The 22308-nt window shown below is 38.2% G+C and overlaps 1 protein-coding gene across 9 annotated transcripts in view; it reads left to right on the top strand.

Moving 5' to 3' along the window:
• map4l (microtubule associated protein 4 like) overlaps positions 1-22308 on the top strand; it is a 126140-nt gene that overhangs the window by 36681 nt on the left and 67151 nt on the right. For all 9 annotated transcript variants that reach the window (XM_067604945.1, XM_067604950.1, XM_067604949.1 and 6 more), the window contains exons 2-5: positions 1682-1881; positions 18722-18808; positions 20464-20541; positions 21473-21712. In XM_067604945.1, the coding sequence (XP_067461046.1) occupies positions 1692-1881; positions 18722-18808; positions 20464-20541; positions 21473-21712 (595 nt within the window). In that variant the 5' untranslated portion in view covers positions 1682-1691. The remainder of the gene's footprint in view (positions 1-1681; positions 1882-18721; positions 18809-20463; positions 20542-21472; positions 21713-22308) is intronic.

The raw sequence follows: 22308 nt of genomic DNA, 5'->3' as shown, positions 1-22308 counted from the left end.
TTGCCTGGGATGACACAAATTAATGCAAAGACCAAGCCCATGCTAAAAATGTTTCAACCTGGGTGAAAAATTCAAGTCTATCTTGTGGATTAAAGAGTTAAAAGAAGAGAGACTGGAGGGAAAATGACAGAAAGAGTTCAGTCAGAACTCCCACTGACAAGGCTGGTGCATCCATTGCTAGCTAGCTTACAGCTAATGTACAGTTGGTACATTTGGCTGCTAGAGGCACATAAACACGAAGGGGTCCAGTGGTCAAGGTTTGAATTAATGACGAGAGGTGAAAATCTGCATCGCTCTCAGTCTGAACGACCTTTAGAGCGACCCCTATTTCTTATAATAGTCCATACAGTTCTTAACATTCATACAAACAGCCCATACTGAAATGTCGTTATCTGTATTTCTGTATCAAAAGAGTATCAAAAGTACCCTGAACAGTAAATGGATTTCTGTTTGCATCAGGGTGTTATTTATTCATACATATGCCTGACTATCACAGACTGGAAATCATTAATTAGGCCCCCTTTTATTCACCACTGTATCAGGAGAAGCACCCGCTTCAAGTTGTTATCAAAAGGGAGCACCAACACATCTGAAAAAAGCAAACACAACTAAGTCTTTCTTGCTTTTGGACATATTTAAGTGGAGTTTTGGGGGTTATACTGGGCAACCAACTAAGTATAGTATTAGTCCAGGCAGTGCTTACATTAGCTAATTGTTTCATTCATCCTTCACAATCAGTGACTAATTCTTCACCTGTTTCACCACCAACTGACTGGTAACATCCAATCATATTAATACATTTTCTCTGCTGGTACGCTCATGCCTGTTTGTATGTGTTTATTTGGGGGGGGGGATTAGTTCTCCCAGAACAATCCTCGTTGCTGCTCAGTTTCTGTGAGAGCTCCCACAAAGAGAAGAGTCTTCTCCATCAAATCTAACTGTGCAACCTTTTAATACAAATGTGTCTCAGAAAGAAAAACAGTCTTTTTATAGACTCTGCCATGTTTTAAAAGTGGTGAAAATCAACAATGTGCAATTTCCGAGACTAATTTATGTCCACTTCTTTTGTTTTATATCTAGCATACTTAGTCAAAGGATAGGTTTGAAAAATCTGAACCTATCCATTGAGTTACATCCATTACAACCTTTAACAAGCATTAATTATAATGTGTTATACTCATGTTAAGTTGTAAATTACTAGTTTGTCAACATTCACCCATGTTTTTGAGCACTTTATTGAATTCAAATTGGTAATTGCTGTGACACGACAATAATGATAATCTTACGAAAGGATTCCTCAGGCTAGCTTGTCTTACTGAAGTGAATAAAGAGAAGAAAACAGAGGAAAGATAAAACATCACACAGCGCAACACATCTCAGTTTCTTCATCTGTCTTCGGTCTGATTTTTATTGTCAGGCTGCATCTGCGATCTGTCTGCAAATTGTGTGAACTGGGCAATCACATCTGTGCTCACCTCAACAGACTTGTAGAAGGTGTGAAGTCACATACAAATAGTAAGTGTGATGTTCATTGGAAGAACGAAGTTACAGTTTTATGAACACACAGGCAATGTGACTGTCTGACAGCCTGTGAAGCAGAGAGGGTGAAGAAGATAGAAAAGATAGCAATAAGCATTGAAAAATAAAGATAATCACATCTGTCTTTCCTATTTCTCTCTAGTAACAGGACTATGGACCTGAGCCTGCGAGACGCTCTGGGTGGGGGTGGAGGTGGAGTCCAAGGTGGAGCCCCAGCTGAGGCCCTGCTGAAGAGAGACTTTGTGGCCACACTGGAGAAAGAGAGCTATGATGACAAGGTGGGAGAGACAGTCTCCAAGAGCGACTACCGACCCTTGCTGGACGGAAAGGATACCAAGAGTGGTGAGTCGCCACAAGCGTTTAGAGCGTTGAGACTCGAAGGAGTGATGTTTTTCCTTAATGTGATGTTGATCCCTGTAGGGAAGTACACTTGTGTGGAGGAGGTGAGAGTTGAGTTTGCTGGTAGGCATTTTGAATTATCAGCCGACATTTTGGCATCATAGGGCTTGAATTCAAGTCATCTAGCTGACACTGGCCTCCAGTTTCATGGCGATATCACTGCAGTGTGTGTTCGCTGCATTTGCACTGGTCCACATGGCCATGCTGGTTGTGTTGACCCTTTGTTGTGAATATTCCACTTTCTCTTCCCAGTTATCTAGCCATTACCATGTAATATTACACTAATACCACATAAAAATATAAATTTATTGTTGAATAGCTACAACAGAAAGCACTCTATGTTATTATATTACATGATAAATTAAAATTTGGTAAATATGGAATTGACTCACTTCAAAGTCACTAAACTCACCATTCTGTATGCTCCTTGTGTTCTAAGTCCCAACAGGTATAGAGATGGTATACAGGCCTCTAATGTTTTAGTATTTAGAAATCATTTTCTACCAGCACACTGCTTACATTTTTCATGCAGTCCTTCTGAATAATATAACATATCTTCTGCAGCTTTCATGAGAACTTAACTGCATAATCAATAACACAAGTCACATTTAGGATAGTTGTTTGTATACCCATGGAGATGGAATTGGCTAAAAAGGTCCTTTAAAGGGGTGCTCCAGTGATTTATTATTGCACTTCTATAAAGTTGGGGGACTTGCAAGAGACACATTTACAAAAAAGAGTGGTCAAAATCAAGGTAGCAGGGATATCCTCAATCTTAGTCCCTAGAATAGATAAAGCTCCAAAAATATTGATCCTACACCTCCCATAATGCAACCCAATAAGATCTTTTGTAAAACTCTTCCTGCCTGGTAAAAAAAAACCCTCATCCCAAGTTTCTAATGCATACTTTCTTTTTTGTTTCCAAGCCCAAGCTGAGACATTTTCTCAGACTTGACAAAACGAAATGAGTAGAGCTGATTAGATGCCCCAAACAGAAACCAAATACTAATTTAACAATGTTAGAAACACATTCTCTTAGTGTTTCTCATCAAATTTCTGTCAGCACCTGGACGTAAAAAGGAAGTATTTTCTGAAATGTTACAGATTAACTTCTGTTCAACTGTGATGAGGTTTAAGTACTCCAGACTCCGGTCCGGATCCGGGAACAGAATTTAACTGAGTTTAACATGAGCAAAACTGCTTTTGATATTAAAAAAGAAAGGTAGACAGTGAAAAACATGCATGTAGGAATGACTGGACTGAAAAATACCTGTTCATGTTGCCTGAGGGAAGTAAGAGACTATTGTGTTTGATTTGTGGAAAACTAAAATGCTACAACGACACCAAACATGCCTGTTTTGAACAAAACTATCCCAAAAACAGGTAAGAGCCACAAAACTGAACCGGTTGAAGTCATATAAAATCAAACATTTTCAACAGTGAATGCAGTGAAGAACTCATATCGCAGACTCACTAATAAACACTTGCACCAGTGTCTTTTTATGCTCAAGTTTAAGAGCTTGGTTACACAACTATAGATTGAGATAGAGTGAAATATCATCATAATGCACCCTTACTGGACCTTTGATGCGGTTGACACCTAAGACTTGTATTTGAGTACCCCTGCTCTAGATTGCCCACTTTTTATAGTTTTTAAAAATAAAACAATCCAGTGTTATGCTCTGTTGGCTGAACTCATGTGCCAAGATCCTTAGAAAGCTCTGACAACATAATTATATTTAATTGCTATCTCTGCAATGCAAAAATGTCCATGTGACTCAGTCTAATAATGGTTATTTTGTTAAGTGTGAAACTCTTCTGCTTGTAGCTTGAGCCATTAACACAAACTTCTCTCATTGCTATTGGAGTTTATGTAAGTATTAACTTGAACAAAAACAGAACAAGGCAGATCATAGGTATTAGGAACAATACCTTATAGTTGTTATTATAGTAGTACAGTAGTATTTTTTAGTAATATCAGAGTAAGAAACACTGAAATATAATAACTGTCGACAGTGATACTACAGAGATAGGCATAGAAACACTGTGTTTCACTCTGCTTACCTTTAGCCAGGCTCAGACTTCAGTTTTAAAATCCTAACTGATCTTGAAATCAGGTTGCACCACGCACACTGCTGCTGAGACTTGTGGTCCCACTCAGAAAGTAGTAAAATATTGAAAAATATCAAACATATCAAATATCAACATATCCATTATGTTTGAAATTATGAAGTTCTGGAGGTTTAAGATCGGATCTGTAAACCCTTCATATTACCAGATAATCTGGACCGAACATTGGTACCAACCTAGGTCTCAGACCAGATTTCTCCTCTGATTGTTGGGAGGGGTGAATCAGGGAAAAATTGGCTCAAAACTCCTGTAGTCTGAGCCCGGCTTTGCATGAATGAACTGAACAATGGATAGATGAAAGACAGAAGGAAAATGCATAACAGAAATGAAGAGAGAAGTAATATAGATATGAGCAAACTGGAGGGTTTAATGGAGAGAAGAGTGAAGGATGGAGAGTAAGGGAGTCCTCCTGGTTGGAGAGTTAAATAGAGCAGACACAAAAGCCCTGTAGACACACAGGGATGGATTATTATATAGAGGGGGATTTGTTCAAACTTCAAGGGGAGGGGGGAGTAATTTGTGACTTGACTGGAGTAGTATTTCTGGTCTATTTTAAAGGATATTTACATTCAGTAGTCCCTCTGTGGGCTTGTACCATTGAATAAAGCCCCCTTTACGTCAGTGTGTTCAGTAATGCTGTGGTCAAGGTGACCACACGTTCATAAATGGCAGTTTAAATGTTTTGCATGTGGTAATGTTTTTAAAATGTAAAATGTGTGAAATTAATGAAAATATTTCAAAGATGTGGTATACATGGAAGTAGTGTGTCTTTAAAATAAGACCTTATTTCCCATAAACCACATTGTTTTTGGTTCCAAAAGTCATCTTTCTTCCAGCTCAAAAACTGTTTTTTGACCAATATTCACAAATATGTCTTGTGTCTTCAAGAAAATAATGAAATTAATGCTGGTGAATGTTGTCATTGTCCTGCCATGGTTCTTCAATCTCAACCCAGTCAGTTTAAGAAAAGCCCACTTCTAAGAAATCTCATCTCTCTTATTTTTTGTAATAATAATCTTTAGAATTCTTTGTTTTCTCTGGTCAGTGACATCTGACAATGTAACTAGTTGTAAAAGTGTAGATATCTGACTGGCAAACCTTTTAGCTGCTTGCGCTAACGTTAGCTTCACAGCACTGAATCCAGGTCAGAACCAGAAATTCAGAACCTTTAGGGTGATATGATTGAAACGATGATATAATGTGCTTTAAAGTCGAACTTGAAGAAGATTCTGACCACTGTTCGCTGTCCGCCTGCTGCTTATTTTGCTATTTTAGTTCAGCAGTGTGGGGTGACTTATGTCACTGTAACTTGGTTTTGTCCGTATCCATAAGACGTTTTTTTTTTTTACCTAAGTCATTTCTCATCGTTGTAGTTGTAATCTGTGCTGTGTAAAGGCTTGTACAGCGTTCACTCCTCTCTATCCTGCTGTTACATGGCTGAACTCACCACAACACCTCCACTAGCTCATGGATTCGTCTCCTCTGTTGAGCCGTGACAATAGAGTTTCAGCTGGACAGCTAAAGCTAAAACTTTCTATAAAGCTCCATAAGGCAAAGGGAGCTGCAGAGTTGGGTAATATATATGTAGGTTTGCACATTACAGACTACAGACTATTATTTGATACATTATGCTGTTCCAAAATCCTGATTTTGATCAATTATTTATCCTTACTGTTAGAAAGAAAGTTTCTCACGGATATTATTTATATTAACATTAATTGCAGTACTGCAGTCATCATATATTGATGTGAAATTTAACATACGCTGTCTTAATCAGCCTTTTCCCATGGTTGTTAAAGAGACATGATATATTAATATTTAATGTTGTTTTCAACAGTGTGGAGCACAGCAGTATGAAACATATTTTGCGGAGCTTTTGGCTGAATTCAGAACATATAAATCATGTGATCTCAATATCACTAACAGTCAACAGCAGTTCTATAATAATTGTAGACATCTTCTTGTTGGTATCACTGCATAAAATACAGAAACCACAAGCTCCTCAGATAGTACTATGGACCAGGCCAGCAGGGATCCTCACAGAAATGTGTATGCATGTGTGGAAGATTAAGTGTAATTGCTCTGACACTTTGGCCAAGCCTGTCTAGACGTGAATTACTCACTTGAACTTACTAACTGTCTTTATCTCTCAGACTTGTTCTCTTTTATTTTTCTGCCTCTTTCTTGTCTTTTAGGCTTCACCTCCAATTGTTCTTTTTGTATTACTTTTTCTGCCATCTCTAGTCTTTTTGCTTTCTCTTTCTTTCAGTCTACCACCTCTCCTCTCTGTCTTTCTCTCTTCCTGTCATTGTTGCGCCGTGTCAGCCTGGAGACAGTGCTGTATTAGCATCATTACCATCATCACACACATACACACACACACACACACACACACACACACACAATTAGTACTCTGCCAGTGGCACAGTCTGGTCCAATGAGTTGCATGTTAACCTGTCTAGCTCTACATTTGACATGCAACAGTCCAGAGCTGTAGGGAACCAGAGTTTGGCAACAACTCTATGACACTGGTAGCTGTTGCATGTTGGTCAGATTCCTTGTTTAGATAAGAGTATAAACACAAAAAAAATGTATATGTGATCACTGGCTTATGTGTTCTTGTGATATAGGGCTTCACTGCTATAAAGTGGTGAGGCTAACGACAGATTTTTAAAAAGAAAATGAAAGCAGCAGAGGCTGAGACTTTTAGTCCCGAGTATGCGTAATCTTTCCAGCCCTTTACTCCCTAGTTTCTAATGCAGGCTTCCCGTTAAAACTTGACGTGTCAAGCTCAAGCTGAAATGACATCATCTTGGTTACATTTTCAGACTGACAAAGCTTCTCCAGAGCTACAGAGGACATTAAACATTACACATACACATACACATTTTACAGACTGAGTAATACTCTTAGAGACGAGTAAACTGATGTTCATGTGTAAAACTGATGATGTGCCCTTTAAACTCAAGGTTCACATACTATCTTTCTCCATCTGTCTCTTTCTTCAAGATGGCGTTGGCTCAGTTGTCACAGAGAGACACTGCATAATTTTATATTCTAACAGATTGCACCACATGTAATATTTTATGTAATGTAATTAATGTAATACTCTGTAGGGACATTATACTACAGTAAAATTACTGTTGAAATTTTAACTCTTTTTTAAAAAAAATCTTCATTATAACTTTTATTAGTCAACTCATCATTGTGTTGTAGCTACTCAGCAGTGAGTTGATGGTTCTTTCTCATATGTTACTGTATCAATAGATTTTAGGGACAGTTTGATTTATATCATAGCTTGTAAAACATTCGACAGACTTCCACCTAGAGTCTCACATTATCATCAATATGATGTGGCATGAAAATTAAATGTCTCATGTGATTTGTTTACATAACCTTTTCAAAATTCACCATGCAGATGAGATGGCATAAAGCAACATAGGTCCAGAGATTGATGAGATCGTGTTTATTGGTTTGATATTTATGATGCTAAACACAGATGGCGTATCAAACTGAGTTGCGTGTATATATTTTTTAATCCTTTATGATAAAGCATCAGCCCAAAGCGTTGGGGAGATGGCCCATGCACAGCTGGAATGATAATGATCACCAAAAGCAGGCAGACGTACATCCTCTGGCTGTGTGTGTGTGTTTATGTGTGTGTTTGTGTTTCTGTGAGAGCTGCAGCTCGACTATTTAAAACACTGGTGACTATACAGGCCTGTAGGCTACGTTCTGTATGTACCATATGGGTGTTCTTGTATAATAGTGAGATGTTTTACCGCACATCACATTACACCACAGAATCACATGTGATAAGATGTGAACCCAGGGACCCCTCAAGGATCCATTCTGGTCCCCCTTTTCTGTATATTTGCTTTGTTGAATACTAGTATACAAACAAGTGATAAAAACTTAAGTTTGAATTTAAATATTGGTTTTGAGATGATTTGGTAGTGATTTATTGAAAACAGCTGCTGGAGATTAGAGTTAACTCCTATTAGACAAAGGTTGAACATGTCAAACATTTGTCCAGTGCAACAGAAAGATGTACTTTTTCAGATCTTTTCAGATAAATGATATGATTTTCTTGGTTATGATTAATAAAAGTTAGTAGTTTACTGCTACAGTTTGTTTGTAGGCCATTAGCCTCCTTGGTTTTAGTGCTGAAATGATAATTAACCTCTTAGGGCATGGAGGCTGCTGACTAACCATGATTTGTGTATAATTCATTAATTCTTATTTTTCTTATTACTATATTCATATTTTCATTTGTGAATATATTCATGTGATACCTCATTTGAAAGCGTAGAATGTCCTCTTTAATCAGCATGACTGACAGAATTACACAGTTAATTTCTGTTTTCATATTCTTAAACGGCAGCATGTGTTTTTCTTTGTTTCATAAAATTGAAAAATGAAATGAATTATTCAGTTTTGGACTGTAGTTAATATAAAAAGGCTCTTAGAGCTTATGATGAGCATGTTAGTGTTTTCTCACAAGACACAATCAATAAATCACTTTAATTGATAATGAAAATAACCATTAGTTGCAACCCTACTTAAGGGAATACTGTTAAGCTGAACGCTGAGTGTTGTGGATATGTGCATGCAATGGGAAATTAATGTTTTTTTTATTGAGATTTAACATTGGGATTATGCCAAATTGGGTACAATACTTGGGGAAGAGACACCTTTTTTTATGTAACTGAAGTATTTGCAACCAAACTTCTATTGCAGAGGATCTTTTATGTTCTGGAGGGAGGGTAAAAAAAATCTGAGTCAACCATTGGAGCTAATATTGAGGTGATAAAGCTGAAAGTTAGGGGCTGGAAGAGCCCTGTGTTTCTTGCTATATACAGTATATCAGAGTCAAGAGTTTAATGCGATGAGTTTTATTTTTCCAGTAAAATTTGTTGAGGGCATCATCCAGCTTGAGGAACTCTAGATAAAATGCTATTTGTTGAAAGGCACAGAGCTTTCACAGCTGCCTCACTGTTTGTAACTGAGTATGTTTAAAATGGATATAATCCTATTTATCCTTTCAATTTAGCGTACGAAAAAGGATGTGTCATCCACATCCTGCTGTGAACCTTTATTGAATAATGAATGTGTTATAGTGAATACAGTATACACTTTAATCTGTTGGCAGTGACAGTACAACAATAATGATTACAATAATCTGATATGACCGCAGGTGAAATATATTCTGTATTAATATAAAACATTTCTGACATAATAGCTTGCCAGACTGACATATTGGCATATCTACTTGGATGCTCAGGGTACATGTCAGAATCACTACCAGTCAATGAGATCTATAGTCTGAGACAAGGGAGTGTCTCCCACTGTTTTTTTACCATCTCTCTCTGCTTTTCTTTTTCATCTTTCACTTCCATTTGACCCTCACTCTCTTTTATTTTCTTCATCTGTCTCTTCCTTTTATATTTGTTTACTCATACTCATTCTTCCTCTTTGTCTCTCTTCTTCTCATTCCTGTCTTGTCTGGTGCCTTGTTTATCTTTGTCTCTTGAATTCTGCAGTGGGAAGTGTTGTGCTTTTCCCCTCATCATTTATTAATGTGGAAGTTGTGAAGTCATGTGAGGCTGCGGCTGTGATGCAGGACTTAAATAAGCCTGACTTCTGTGATGTGAACTGAATGGGGAAGCCAAAAACTCATCTGTCTTCAATGTCTGTACAGGCGAGACCTTTAGTTCTGTCCAATTTTCTTCCTCAAACTCATTTTCACCTTCATTATTGCTAATATATAAAAATAATCAGTTTTTTTCTCTCTGAAATGGAAGTAGCATTTCGTGATAAGGCAGATGGGAATTTGTTAATGCTCTTGCTTGTTCTTAAGAAGTTTTTGCGGTTAAGGTCAGAGTCTGACATTCATAAGGAGGAAAGCCAATTTTACCTCCTTCTTAAATCCTTAAAGTGTTGTTTTCTTGACAGTTTTACAGTTCAGTAAAAAATATTTCAGCTTGTTTTTAATGCAAATCCAGTTATTACAAGTATTTTCTAAAATGAAGTGTCATTTTTCCTTTTCCAGTACAGCAACCTGTTTTATTCTATCTTGTTTGAAGATAGACAACCACTCACTGGAAAGAGGCTGCAATAGCTTCTTACCTCACATTTCATAAGAAAGTAGAGTTTTTAGTTTTAGCCGGTTAGTTTTTCACGTCATAAATGACATGATAACAGATAATGGAAATGTTTTTGCTGTATAAAATGCAGAGATCGAGTGTGTAGGGAACCATTTTAAAGATGGGAGTGTAGGGAGCACATATGATGGATGGTGATATGAGCTATTTGTTTTCAGTACAGAATGCAGACATCAACATGGGGCAAAATGTCCCTCCCATTGTTCTTATATATTATATACTCTCTAATATCTTTATGAAAATCTTATTTTTGGCTTTTCCTGAAACAGTAAGAGTGTGAATAAGTTTCATCCTACATCCAGTGCTGCAATTGTAGTCAAATGAGCACATTATGTAGTTTTTATATGTGTTGATATCTTCAGAAAATACAGATTTCTTTGTGTTCATGTCGTGGTAGCGTCCAGTTACGTAGCATTCATGGTGATGCCAGGCAACAACTTATCCACATACGTGCAAGTCAGTTTGGCTTTTTTATGCTTTTAAGTTGACCCAGATTTGAATGGAGTGAAGTTGAGTTTTACACTGGGCCTCTGTAGCAGCAGAGAGGAAGTTAAGTCATACTGCAGTCTGCTGTTGTTTCTATCAGGCTGGGATGGAGCTGTGTTTGCTGAGGCATGATAACACATCCCTGCAGTGTGTGTGCTTTCATTGTACATATGTGTGATCGAGGTAGAGGAGAGAGAGAGAGAGAAGAGCTCTGCATTAACAAATGCTCTCTTTCTCTCAGTCTGTGTGCGTGTGTGTGTGTGTGTGGTTGTGGTCAGCAGAGACACAATGACTCTGCAGTAGTATCTGAGGCATTCTGCTTTCCTGAGTGCAAGGGTCTGCACTTTAAATGCAATGTGTGTGTGTGTATTACAGTCCACTGCAGTAACATGTGACTGCAGTGTATTGCAGCTTCACACACATGCAGTTCTGGTGAGGTCATCTTTCTCTCACACACACACACACACACACACACACACACACACCTTGGCTGTCACTGCCAATAATTAGGATGTGTGTGTGAGTGTGCTGAGTTCAGCAGCTATGTTGAAGTGAATATGGAAGTGAAGCTTTTACAGCACACACTGACTGACGGATGAAGCAGATGTGACATCCTGAACCACTGAGACAGACACAAAAGTTTAGTTTGAGACTTTGTCACACAATGGGAGAGTCCCTGCAGTGTCCTGTAGTAATGAACTCCATAATAGGCCTACATGGGATGTCATTTTAAAGGGACAGTTCAGGTTTTTTGACACAAGGTGAGTGATATGAATACTGGATATTGATAAGTTTACTTAGTCTGGTTATGTTGTTTGGGTTTTTTGTTTTAACAGTGTTTATTCTGCCTGGCCAGGTGTCTCTTGAAAAAGAGATTTTAATGTCCCACAAGACTTTTAAATAAAGGATAGAAGAAGATATTAGTGACTCACTGATAGCTAATGTAGGCCAACTTACACATTACATATTACATTTAAAAAGCAATCACATTACTTAGTATTATTAATTACTCAACAACTAAAGTAATAAGTTACATTACTTGTTACTTTACTTTCGTTACTAACCCATTAGCTCTGTCACACACAGAGCTATAAGACAAAAACATTTCATATCACAAGATCACATGTAATAAGGTCGTAACAAACCATAACATTACATTATATTACACTCGTTTGGCAGATGCTTTTGTCCAAAGTGACTTACTATAAATGCGTTCAGAATAAGAAAAGTGTAAAACAGTTCACAACTATTTGTTGCTAAAGTAAATTCTGAAGGTACAATGTGTCAGAGACAGGTCGGTTTAGGTGAAATGTATGATTATAGTGCAAAACATAATTATATAAAGAGCCTGTACCTCCCAGAGGTCCCACCAGCTTCTCATTCTGTCAGTCACACTAAGAGGATTTGCATCATGTATTCAATGGCCATGGGATTGCCACATTATTACAGAGCATCTGCAGTGTGTTGTTACTCTGTTAACGGTTGTCAAGGACCATCTACACTCAGAGGAAAGAATAATTCACCTGAACATCTTTGTCTTTCTCTCTTCTACTCCACTCTGTTTCTGTTTCTCTCCTTTTGTTTCTTTCCCCTCATTTACTCATGCTCTGATGTCATGCATCTTTCAGTTTTTTCATCCTTTCTCTAATAAATCATGATTTTGTTCTGGCTCATTCTAGTGAAGGGTGCTCACTCTCTGTTTATCCCACCATCCATCACCTAAACACTGATAAATTCACCTTACCCTCTCCCTCTATCCCCCACCTGCTTTCCACAATATATACATGCATTTCCCTTTCTGTCTTATACCAATCTGCTGCATTCTCATAACAAATGTAATATTAGCATGATCCAGGTGTGGGTTTTGATTTTTTAGAAATATATAGACATCTCTAGAAATATATATATACTTTCATTGAAAGTGCATTTTAAGATGGTCTTTTAATAGCCAGTATGAACAGGTGGAATGGTTACAGAGAGGAAAAACCTCTTTCAGTGATCATATGGACATACTTGAAAAAATGTGAGCCTATCCTTTAAAGCTAGAAACAGTGGGGCTATGGGAGATGTGTAATTTATTTGTTTTAGCACCAATAACATCACAGTAAGAAAGCAACTACCAATTATCCACACCATGGTTTCATTTAATCGCAGCAGTTACACCAACATAAAGCAATTCATGTGAGAATTATAGATTCATGTTTAAAATACACGTTCATCAGTCATCACTCATCAATATCTGTACCTCTGTTATCTCTCTATCTATCTATCTATCTATCTATCTATCTATCTATCTATCTATCTATCTATCTATCTATCTATCTATCTATCTATCTATCCTCTGCTATCTATCTGTCCCTCTTTCTCTTTGCCTCACCATTTTCTCTGCTGCTGCTGCTATTTGCTGCCTTCCTCACCTCTTCCTCACTTTTCAACCCTCTCCTCTTTCCAGTCCGGTCCAGCCCCCCTCCCCTCCCTCGCTCTAAGTGCTTGTTTCTCTCCAGAGACAGTGACAGCTGTGACTGAGGATGGGATGATGTAGTTTGACACTAACCTCCCCTGTCCTTGACTCAGACAGCGAGAGTAGAACGACTTTAGTGTTAGCAACATACGCACGCAAATATTAGCTGCATGAAACTGGGGCAAAAACTAATCACACAAAACTACAACCTGGCTCATGGCATTATTAATAGGTATATCACAAATGGTTGCACTACAATTACAAGTCAATAGAACAGATTAAGGAGCTTTGTCATTCATAACAAGTTTGCTGTTGCCTTGTGAAAAATAGCAACATTTAACTTAAAATAAATAGAATTATTTAATATTGACCTTATTGCCCAACTGTAACTGACCCATATGATGTTGATCTAAGTATAGCAGCAGCAGGTCAGCCCAGAGGCTGACTGTCATCATCTGGAAGTTGTAGTCTTACTGTGATCTTAAGTGCAGTTGGGCTCATTTTAGGTGGTTGGTATAACCAAGTCATCACTTCGGTGCACTTCAGCCATCCCCAAACCTCTCCAGAGGCACGGCACAGCAGACACTCCTGCACTATGACCTCTGTGATTCAGCATCTTCCAGAAATGTAATATTGTATTTCTATGGAATTGGAGGACTTGTAAGAGACAGATTTTAAAAGGGAATGATCAAGATCAAGGTCCAAGGTAACCCTGATTTTCTCAGGCTTGACCAAGCTCCTCCAGAGCCGCAGAATACATCTGTTTTCACTTGCTAAGTAGAGTAATCATGATGAGTAAACTGACTGTGATGGGTTCCTGGGGATGGGTTAATTTACTGTACTTGTCAGATATGTTAGTCACAGTCCAGCTTATAATTGATTGAGTATGGGTGAGCAATATGAAGATGTATATTTATCTGCAATCAGAGATTTTGCCATATCATGGCCGCTATCACTTTAACGTCTTGTATAAGGCCATTGTGGGCAATTGTGCAAATCAGTGAGCAGGTCTGCTTTTTGGCAATATTGGCTTTTTATATGATTTGTGCATCAGTATGATAAAGTACCTGGATTTGTCAGGTACTTGTGTCACCAAAAAAGACCAAAACCAACAACCGTGTTTTCTCTTCTTGTGAATGTGTGTACAAGAAAGGAAACATACTGATAACCAATAGAGTTGGGAAGTGGGAGGAGCTATTTCAGATGTGCCTGGTTTTGGAAGTAAAAATCCTGTTAATTTTTCCATAGACAATGTTACGTTATTCAGAGTCAGAGCACTTCTACGACCTCTCCAGTTAAATCATCAGTACAAAAGATGAACAACTGCGTTAGAAAATATCTGGTTCTTTGCTAAAAAGTCAAAGACTGTGTACATAAAAATTTGGGGTAGAAGTTAACTGCGACTCTCAAGGCGCATTTCAGCAAGAAACAGCTAATCACGGAGCTTAAAATTTGGTCACGTGTGTCACTAATGGTGGGCAGAAGCTAAAGATTACTGATTTTACAATCTACAGTTAGCCAGTTCACTTCTAATTTCTGATTCACTTTTGAGTGAATTCAGCAGCCATGGCTATTATTTACAACTTCAGTGATGAAGCATTTTGAATTTATTACGTTCTGATTTTTGCCTATGGTTTCTTCTCCTTAACAACAGCAGCCAAGGCTCATGGGTATTGTAGTATTCTTAGCCATCCACCATGCCAAAGTCACAGCCAAAACTGGTGGTCATAATATAAACCTATAGGATCCTTACAGTATCCAGGAGAGTCCTGAGTTTCTATGTTCAGTAACATTGAGGAGATTGTTTAAAGAAATATTTGAAATGGGAATACAGAATGGAGAAAAACACTTCCAGAACCTGTGGCCCCTCCAATTTCACATTTCTATTGGACATCTTTCTGGACTTCTGGGGAAAAGCTATGAACCCAAATGACTATTGAGGGGAGTGAAGCGGAAAGCAATCATCACCTGACATTTCTCTCAAAGCCCTTTTTGTCATATATAACTTCCGTGTTAAGACCTAAGTACAAAATAGCGTGCGTGGGTATTTTAACAGTATAGTTTGGGGCACGCTAATTGTATTGTTGACCGTATACAGATACCAGGCATGTCTGACTGATATGCCTGGTATCTATGAAGAAAACCCTTTTAAAAGCATTTGAAACTTCTGTCTTCAAATTCACATTCTGAATAGAAGATACAAACCTCTGCCTCTAGCCTCGTGCTTCTTTTCTTAACCGTTGTCCTCCCCTTCTCTATCAATTGAATATGATTTAATGTGATGAACTAAATGGAGAAGGTCAACTTTTCATCTTACCAAACACTAAAGGACATTAAGTACTCAGCAATGACGTGACTTTGCAATCTTCAGCACAGTGGTTAGCCTTTCAAACTGTATTCCTTCAAACTACAAAATGAAAGCTATTTTTGTGGTGGTTCCCCACTTGTATGTTTTGACTTGTTACTGCTGGCAGAAAGTTTGAAAGAGCTTCCAGTCCAGTGATGCAGAAATGCCATAAAAATACAGTTTGAAAAAAAGAAAGTGTTTGACCTTGAGGCTTGATACTGGCTGCTGTCCTCAGAGGACTGTCTGGGTTCTGACTGTGCAGGCACGCACGTACTGTATGTGTGTGTGTAAGTGTGCGTGTGTGTGTGGGGATGTCTAAGAGAGAGAGAGAAATAGAACAAGATCAAAAAGTAATGCGACACGAAAAGAGCAAAGTTTTTACACTCAAAGCACATCTGGCATTCAGATTATAGCTTATTCATTCGTTCATTACAGTGAGACAATCATATGTAGAAAGGAAGTTGAAATGATTGGGAGTAATTAATTCATTTGTTTATGGTATTGCTAATGAGTCAAACTTAAATTGGTAGGTATTTATTGACATTTAAATAATTTATGACACCTTTAAACAAATATGGTAGGACCTAAATGTTCATCTAAGCTTGTGTGTTTCTGATATTTACATGTATATTCATATTTACTTGCATATGCAGCAGGAGAGAAAGCAAGAGAACAAGGAATACAAAGAGATGCGTGGTGACATTAAACAATAATGAAGGGAAACATGACAGAGAAGGAGACTCTGACAGCTGAAGAGTGATCAGAAAGGAGAAGAACTAGATGGAGAAAGAACTGTGTGTGTTTGTGTGTGTTTATGTGTGTGTGCTTTCAGCTGAATATAAATTCAGCAATTCAACGAAGTCTTATGTTTATAGACCCAAAAATGGATACGACCATAAAGAAACACTTTTTCTCACAAACACACTCCAGTGTGTCTAAACTCGTTAATGCAAGCTTCTTAATTATTCATGGTATCCACCAATACAGTGATATTGGCCCAATTCCAAAAATGTGTGTCCTCGTTTCCCCTGAATACATTTGATAGCTGAGAAGCTTTTTTAGCTTGAGTGTAAACCACCACATCTTTGTATAACTGTTGGGAACTTTTCATGAGCAGATATACACGTAGCATCACAGTCAGTCATTGCTTTCAGGGTAGGCCACCCCCTCGTATTTCAGGACCATGGACAGATGCATATTGTGTAATACTTGCTGTGTTGCAGCAACAGGCTGATGCACAGGAGATAAATTATGATCCCACTGTACATATGAAGATTCCAACAGGAATTGAGAAGGGCTCAATTTTCTATTTCAGTATCTTAACCTGTTGAGTTTTTGGGGCTTTTGAAATGTCTTTTTATGGCAGTAATAGCAGAGGTTGATGATATTAAAGGAAACAAAGTTGTACCTGAAGCTGAGGAACTGAAGGACATTGGTGATTAACACAGAATTACCAAAGGAAGTTGAATGGCGGATAAAATTAAAGTGCTGTTTTAGGTTCCGGGCTTCTGAATCAACACAAGAAACAAGAAGGATGAAACGAGATGGAGAAACAATTAACCAAAAAGACCTTTTTTAAATGGGTTGAAAGAGCAGGGACATCATCCTCCTACAGATCTAGCTACATCCTTGAAAAATAGTGACAGAAAAATAAAATTAGGAACAGGCACAGATGAAACTGACACAGGTTGCTATAAATGGATTTACAGGAATAACCCTTAAACTGGCATATTTCTTCAGTTGTTGTGAAAAGAAGAACATTCCCCCAACACCAAATGGAACTGTGCTACTATGAAGACAGTGACAGGCTGAATGAATGACATGAAACAAAATGGTGATTCAGTCTGATTATCAAGCCAACAGGGAATACCTTATTATTATTATTATTATTATTATTATTATTATTATTATTATTATTATTATTATTATTATTATTATTATTATTAATAATAAGCATGTAGAGTCAGGACCGATGGGATAAGGAGGTTAATGCTTGATTGAACTGATGCAGAGAGGAAAGAAATGTTACTGACATACACACAACTAAAAGCAGCACTTACATAATCTAATGCACTCCATTACAATGGCTCTTTGTAAAATATCACATAGTAAAGATTAAACTGTTTTCATTGGCACTGTGTCAGAGACATTTTTGTTGTGATTCTGCACTCGCAGTGAACAAGTGAGGTAACTGGTCTCATTATATTGCAAGCTAGCTTTTGAATGTTTAATGATTAAATGGTTGTCAATGAGACAATATGATGAGTAGTACTTAACTACAATTTGATGGTATTCTTTAGTTAATAGCGTACTTTAGTTATCATATTACTTGATATTATATATAGCCAAGTCTTGTGTGCTGCTTTGAAGCTAATGCTGGCAGTGCCAGTCTTCCCTTCAGCTGATGGATTACATCATCCTTACGGAGCTAAGGAACTCATCATCCACCCCTTACTTCTACCGTTACTACTTATAATAATACTAATGATAACAATTTATTTGATTTATGATATTTATTAATAGTGTGAGTATGTCTGAGTGTGTTTTGTGTGTGCGGTATGAGAGCCTCAGCGGTTGGCACACATGCATCAATCCTCCAAGACTCATCCGCCAAAAGCAAGCGTTGCCTAGGGAACCACAGATGCTGTCGTCCTCTTCTTGCGTAACCATGGTGATAGTCCTTTCAGCGACATGTTGTGTCTGCTTGCCTCACTGTCAAAAGATGTACACACACACACACACACACACACACACACTTACTTGAAGGCTGGAGAGGCAGGTTTTGGGAAATGGGACCTGTTTGATGGGCAAACAGCTGACAGAGCAGAGGGCCAGACAGACAGATTCAGGATCAGTTTTTAATGTGTCTCACTGTGTGGAGTGTTTAGCCTGCAGGATACTGAATGAGTTTGACAGAAACATGTAGGCCATGTGCAATAGGCTGGGGTTTATATGATGACTTTTTTAAATGTTATATCTGAGTTTGTCATTAGTAATCTTGGCAATGAAAAGCTTGTAGCACAACATGATGAAAGGAGGAAGATATTTTTGTACAGGGGCAACATGTTGTGTGGGAAAGTTATTGTGACGTTTAAAAATAAAGAATGTAGCAGCATTAACAGATCATGTGAATCATGATGTTTTTATATATTGATTGGTGCTGATGGTGATATGATGTGTTTTTATCTCCTTTAGGTCCTGGGATGATGTCATCGACAACGTTATCAGGGGGACGCCAAGATCCACCAGGACAGCCTGCCTTCAGCTCTGACTACCTGTCTGGTGAGGGTTTGGGGGAGTGCCGATTATATTTTCCCTCTTCAATAATTTTTGGTTGAATGAAATTATATGCAATGTTGAACAAAATGCAAGTGTGAAGCAAACAGAACAACAGAGAGAAAATGAGAGAAGCTGAAGGAGCTATTGTAACTGACTAGCATTAGCCCCAGATGGTCCAACTAGCAAGTTAGCGGTCAGCTCGCCAGCTACAGCACTTAACCAACTGCAAGTAGTAACTACATCACCAAGCTTCTGGTCCCAACCACATCAAGTGGACGAGGGAATGTCATTTTGTAGTGTGACGGCGACCACACCATGGCTTCACCATACAAGTTTGTTACAAAGTAGAGTTAAGATACACCTCCCCCAAGCAGGTGTAAGTCAATCCTTATTAACTTTCATCATGGTGGAACGGTTAGAACAATTTTAGAGACTAATATTAGAAGAGGGAGAAGAAAATATCTTTTTGCTATTTATACTAGGGGCTTATTATCTGTGACAGACTACAACCTCTTACATATATGATGACACTGATATGAACACTTTGTTTTGTGCTATACAGTTTATTTGGATTAGACAAAGGCACAAGTGTGATTCTATGTTGTGTTCACTTGAGATGGGAATGAGACTGTATCCAATGTTGGCTAGTTCACAGCATACATTACCTTTTCTTTAATTAAGTCTGTTGCAGGTCTCTTAAGTCTCTTTCTGTCCCAAATTACCTGAATGATGCTCCGCGTGAAACACTTCCTGCAACAATGTTTTGATTGTGGTCGGCTTAGTTAAATTATAGTGTAATTCAAGTATATATGGTGCAACTGAAAAAAAGTTTAGTGTGAAACTGACTTAACTCTCAAACTCAGGATCAAACTTATGTTCAGCTGATGCAACAGGCTGCAGGGTATTTTTTTTTTGTGCAGAGGGTTGTAGTGCCCTCTATCAGTCAATATCAAAACCATACTTATGGGTGATGATACATTTGGACAGTTTTCCATGTGCTCGAAATTCTGTATACTCTCAAGAATTAGCTCAAAATATTGACAGTGACTTAGCTGGTTCATGACCAGTATAAATACTCAACAAACAAACAAGAAATCTTTTCTTATCCAGTTCTCACCACAAACATATGTTACACTAAATGTTGTTCTAGTATGAACCAAATTTCCAAAAATAACAGTTATTAACAGTAGTTACTGGAAATGTTCAAATGCTGTTACAGAAATGTACAAAACAAAGTTACATAATCAAAACAGTGTCTGTGGGTAAACTGTGCATGTGGCAGTAGCATGCCAAGGAAAAATTTGCATATCAGCCTTGCAAAAAAAAAAAAAAATATATATATATACATATATATATATTCTGGCATTTTTATGAATTGTTTCAATTCATGTGCACATTTAAAATGCAATGATAAACAGGTGAATATTTTATATTCTATCCCACTGCTTCATTTCTTTCTGCTCGTCATCTCCTCCCACTCATTCTGCTTCTCTCTCCAACTCCCTGCCCCCTGCCATCTCCTCTGATTTTCTGATTTTTCTTCCCTTGATCACACTTGTTTTTCTCTCTCTCCTTCTTTCTGTCCATCTGCCTGCTGCCTGTCTATCTTATCTGTCTGTCCTTCTGTCTGTCTGTCTGTCTGTCTCTCTGCCTCTCAGGTCCTACGATGGGCGGGATGACAGACCAGTGGAGCCAGAACAAGACAAAGGACAGCAGCATGCCTGACTCATTTCTAGGTCCACTTCACTTTGTCACCTCCTTTTGATGGGTTAATTTAGTAGAAATCATGGATAAACATGGCTTAAGGACTCATTAAATATGGTTTGATGATTATCTGAGTCTAGCTCTGGGGAATTATTTCACTTTTAACTATAGATCTTGTGTTTCTGTGTGCATGTAGAAAATGCATGAATTATTTTAACTTCATTTTTGAAAAATCTGTTTTTTTTTGTTTGTTTATTTGTTGTTGATTGTGTTGATGTCTGTTTGGCAGTTATCTCTATGACTACAATACCCATGAGCCTTAGCCACCATTGCTGTGGAAAACAAGCCACAGGTGGAAATCAGAGCTATAGCAAATTTGGAATACTTACTTGCTGAATTCATGTAACATTGACCCAAAAATGTACTGATGTAAAATGTTTAATCACATATCTATAAAGCATTATCTTCAACCATAGTAGTGCATGTAACTGAATTCTATGTCTGGTATTTCTTACCAAAATGCTCTTTGAGAGTCATAGCTGACCCCTCTTTATGTTTTCATGCACACAGCCTTGAACTTTGACTTTTCATCATAGAACCAGATATATTTTTAATACTTACTTATCTTTTTAGAGCTTCATGTCCATACAAGCCTTTGTATGGTCACTTAAAATTGTCTATGCAGAGAACAAACCAGACTTTTACTTCCAGAACCCTGGACAGCTAAAATAACTCTTTACTCTATCTAACTTAATTGCACACTAGAACACATTAATTAATATACTTTATCTGCATTTTATGTTTTTCAAAATGAAATGCAGCTATGGGTATATAGGCAGGGGTGACGAGTGCATGAAAGTAGTACAGTGTTTGTGTAAAATGACTAATCATAGATATGAATGAATGTGACTATGAGAAGCAGCTGTCAGTTGGTGATGTATCTGTGTGTTGTTTCTCCATCAGGATTCTCTCAGTCTGGGATTGGTGGGACCATGGGGTCCAGCCTGCCACCATTCCAGACCAGTATGGGCTCCGCTCTTGGCCAGTCTGGGATGGGTTCAGCTATGGACGCCCAGAAGAGTTCAAGCCCGTTTGGTTCAGAGCCCAAAACCACCAGTAATACCAGTGGAAGCAGCCCTTTTAAACCCAGTGAACCATTTTCTTCTGGCGGCCCAGGAATCCACTCTATGGATCACACTACAGGTATCAGAAAGGGGGTTGGTTGCATGGGTTATGCTGGGGCAGCAGAGGAGGGTGGACTCGGGAGAATAAGGAAAGAGGAGGGAGTTATATGTACAGCTTTCATAAACCTTTCTAGACTAAATCGTAGCTGAGTAAGTTTACTTGTCACCTCCAGGCTCACTGAAATACTCAGCTGCTTTCTTCAGGGCTGATTGAATTTGTCACACAGTTACAGAGGAGTGTGGAGATACAGCCTAAGCCCATATCGAGAAACTCAATCTAAACCCTGATCTTATCTGACATTTAAAACAAAATGAAACCTAAAATGTCATGCTAATCTTGTTTTGGACAGTTGGCCTGGGTTTCTGTAGCAGGGCAGCAGGGATGGTGACAGGAGGACAGTAACAGCTTGATCACAGAGGACGTGCTTTCTGCAGCAGAGGGCAGCCTTTTCTAGTCGTTTTCACTGTAGATGGAACAGTTCCATCTCTGCTTTTATGTCGCTTTATGCTCTGCGCACCTTGCTGCTGTCCCTTATCTGCTGACAAACTGGACTGTCAGACAGATGGGGCTTATGCAATGACCCCTGTGAATAATTAACAAGGAGGAAGCCTGAT

The sequence above is a fragment of the Thunnus thynnus genome, chromosome 12 (assembly GCF_963924715.1).
Source record: "Thunnus thynnus chromosome 12, fThuThy2.1, whole genome shotgun sequence".
NCBI lineage: Eukaryota > Metazoa > Chordata > Actinopteri > Scombriformes > Scombridae > Thunnus > Thunnus thynnus.
This window is presented reverse-complemented; position numbering and strand designations above follow the sequence as displayed.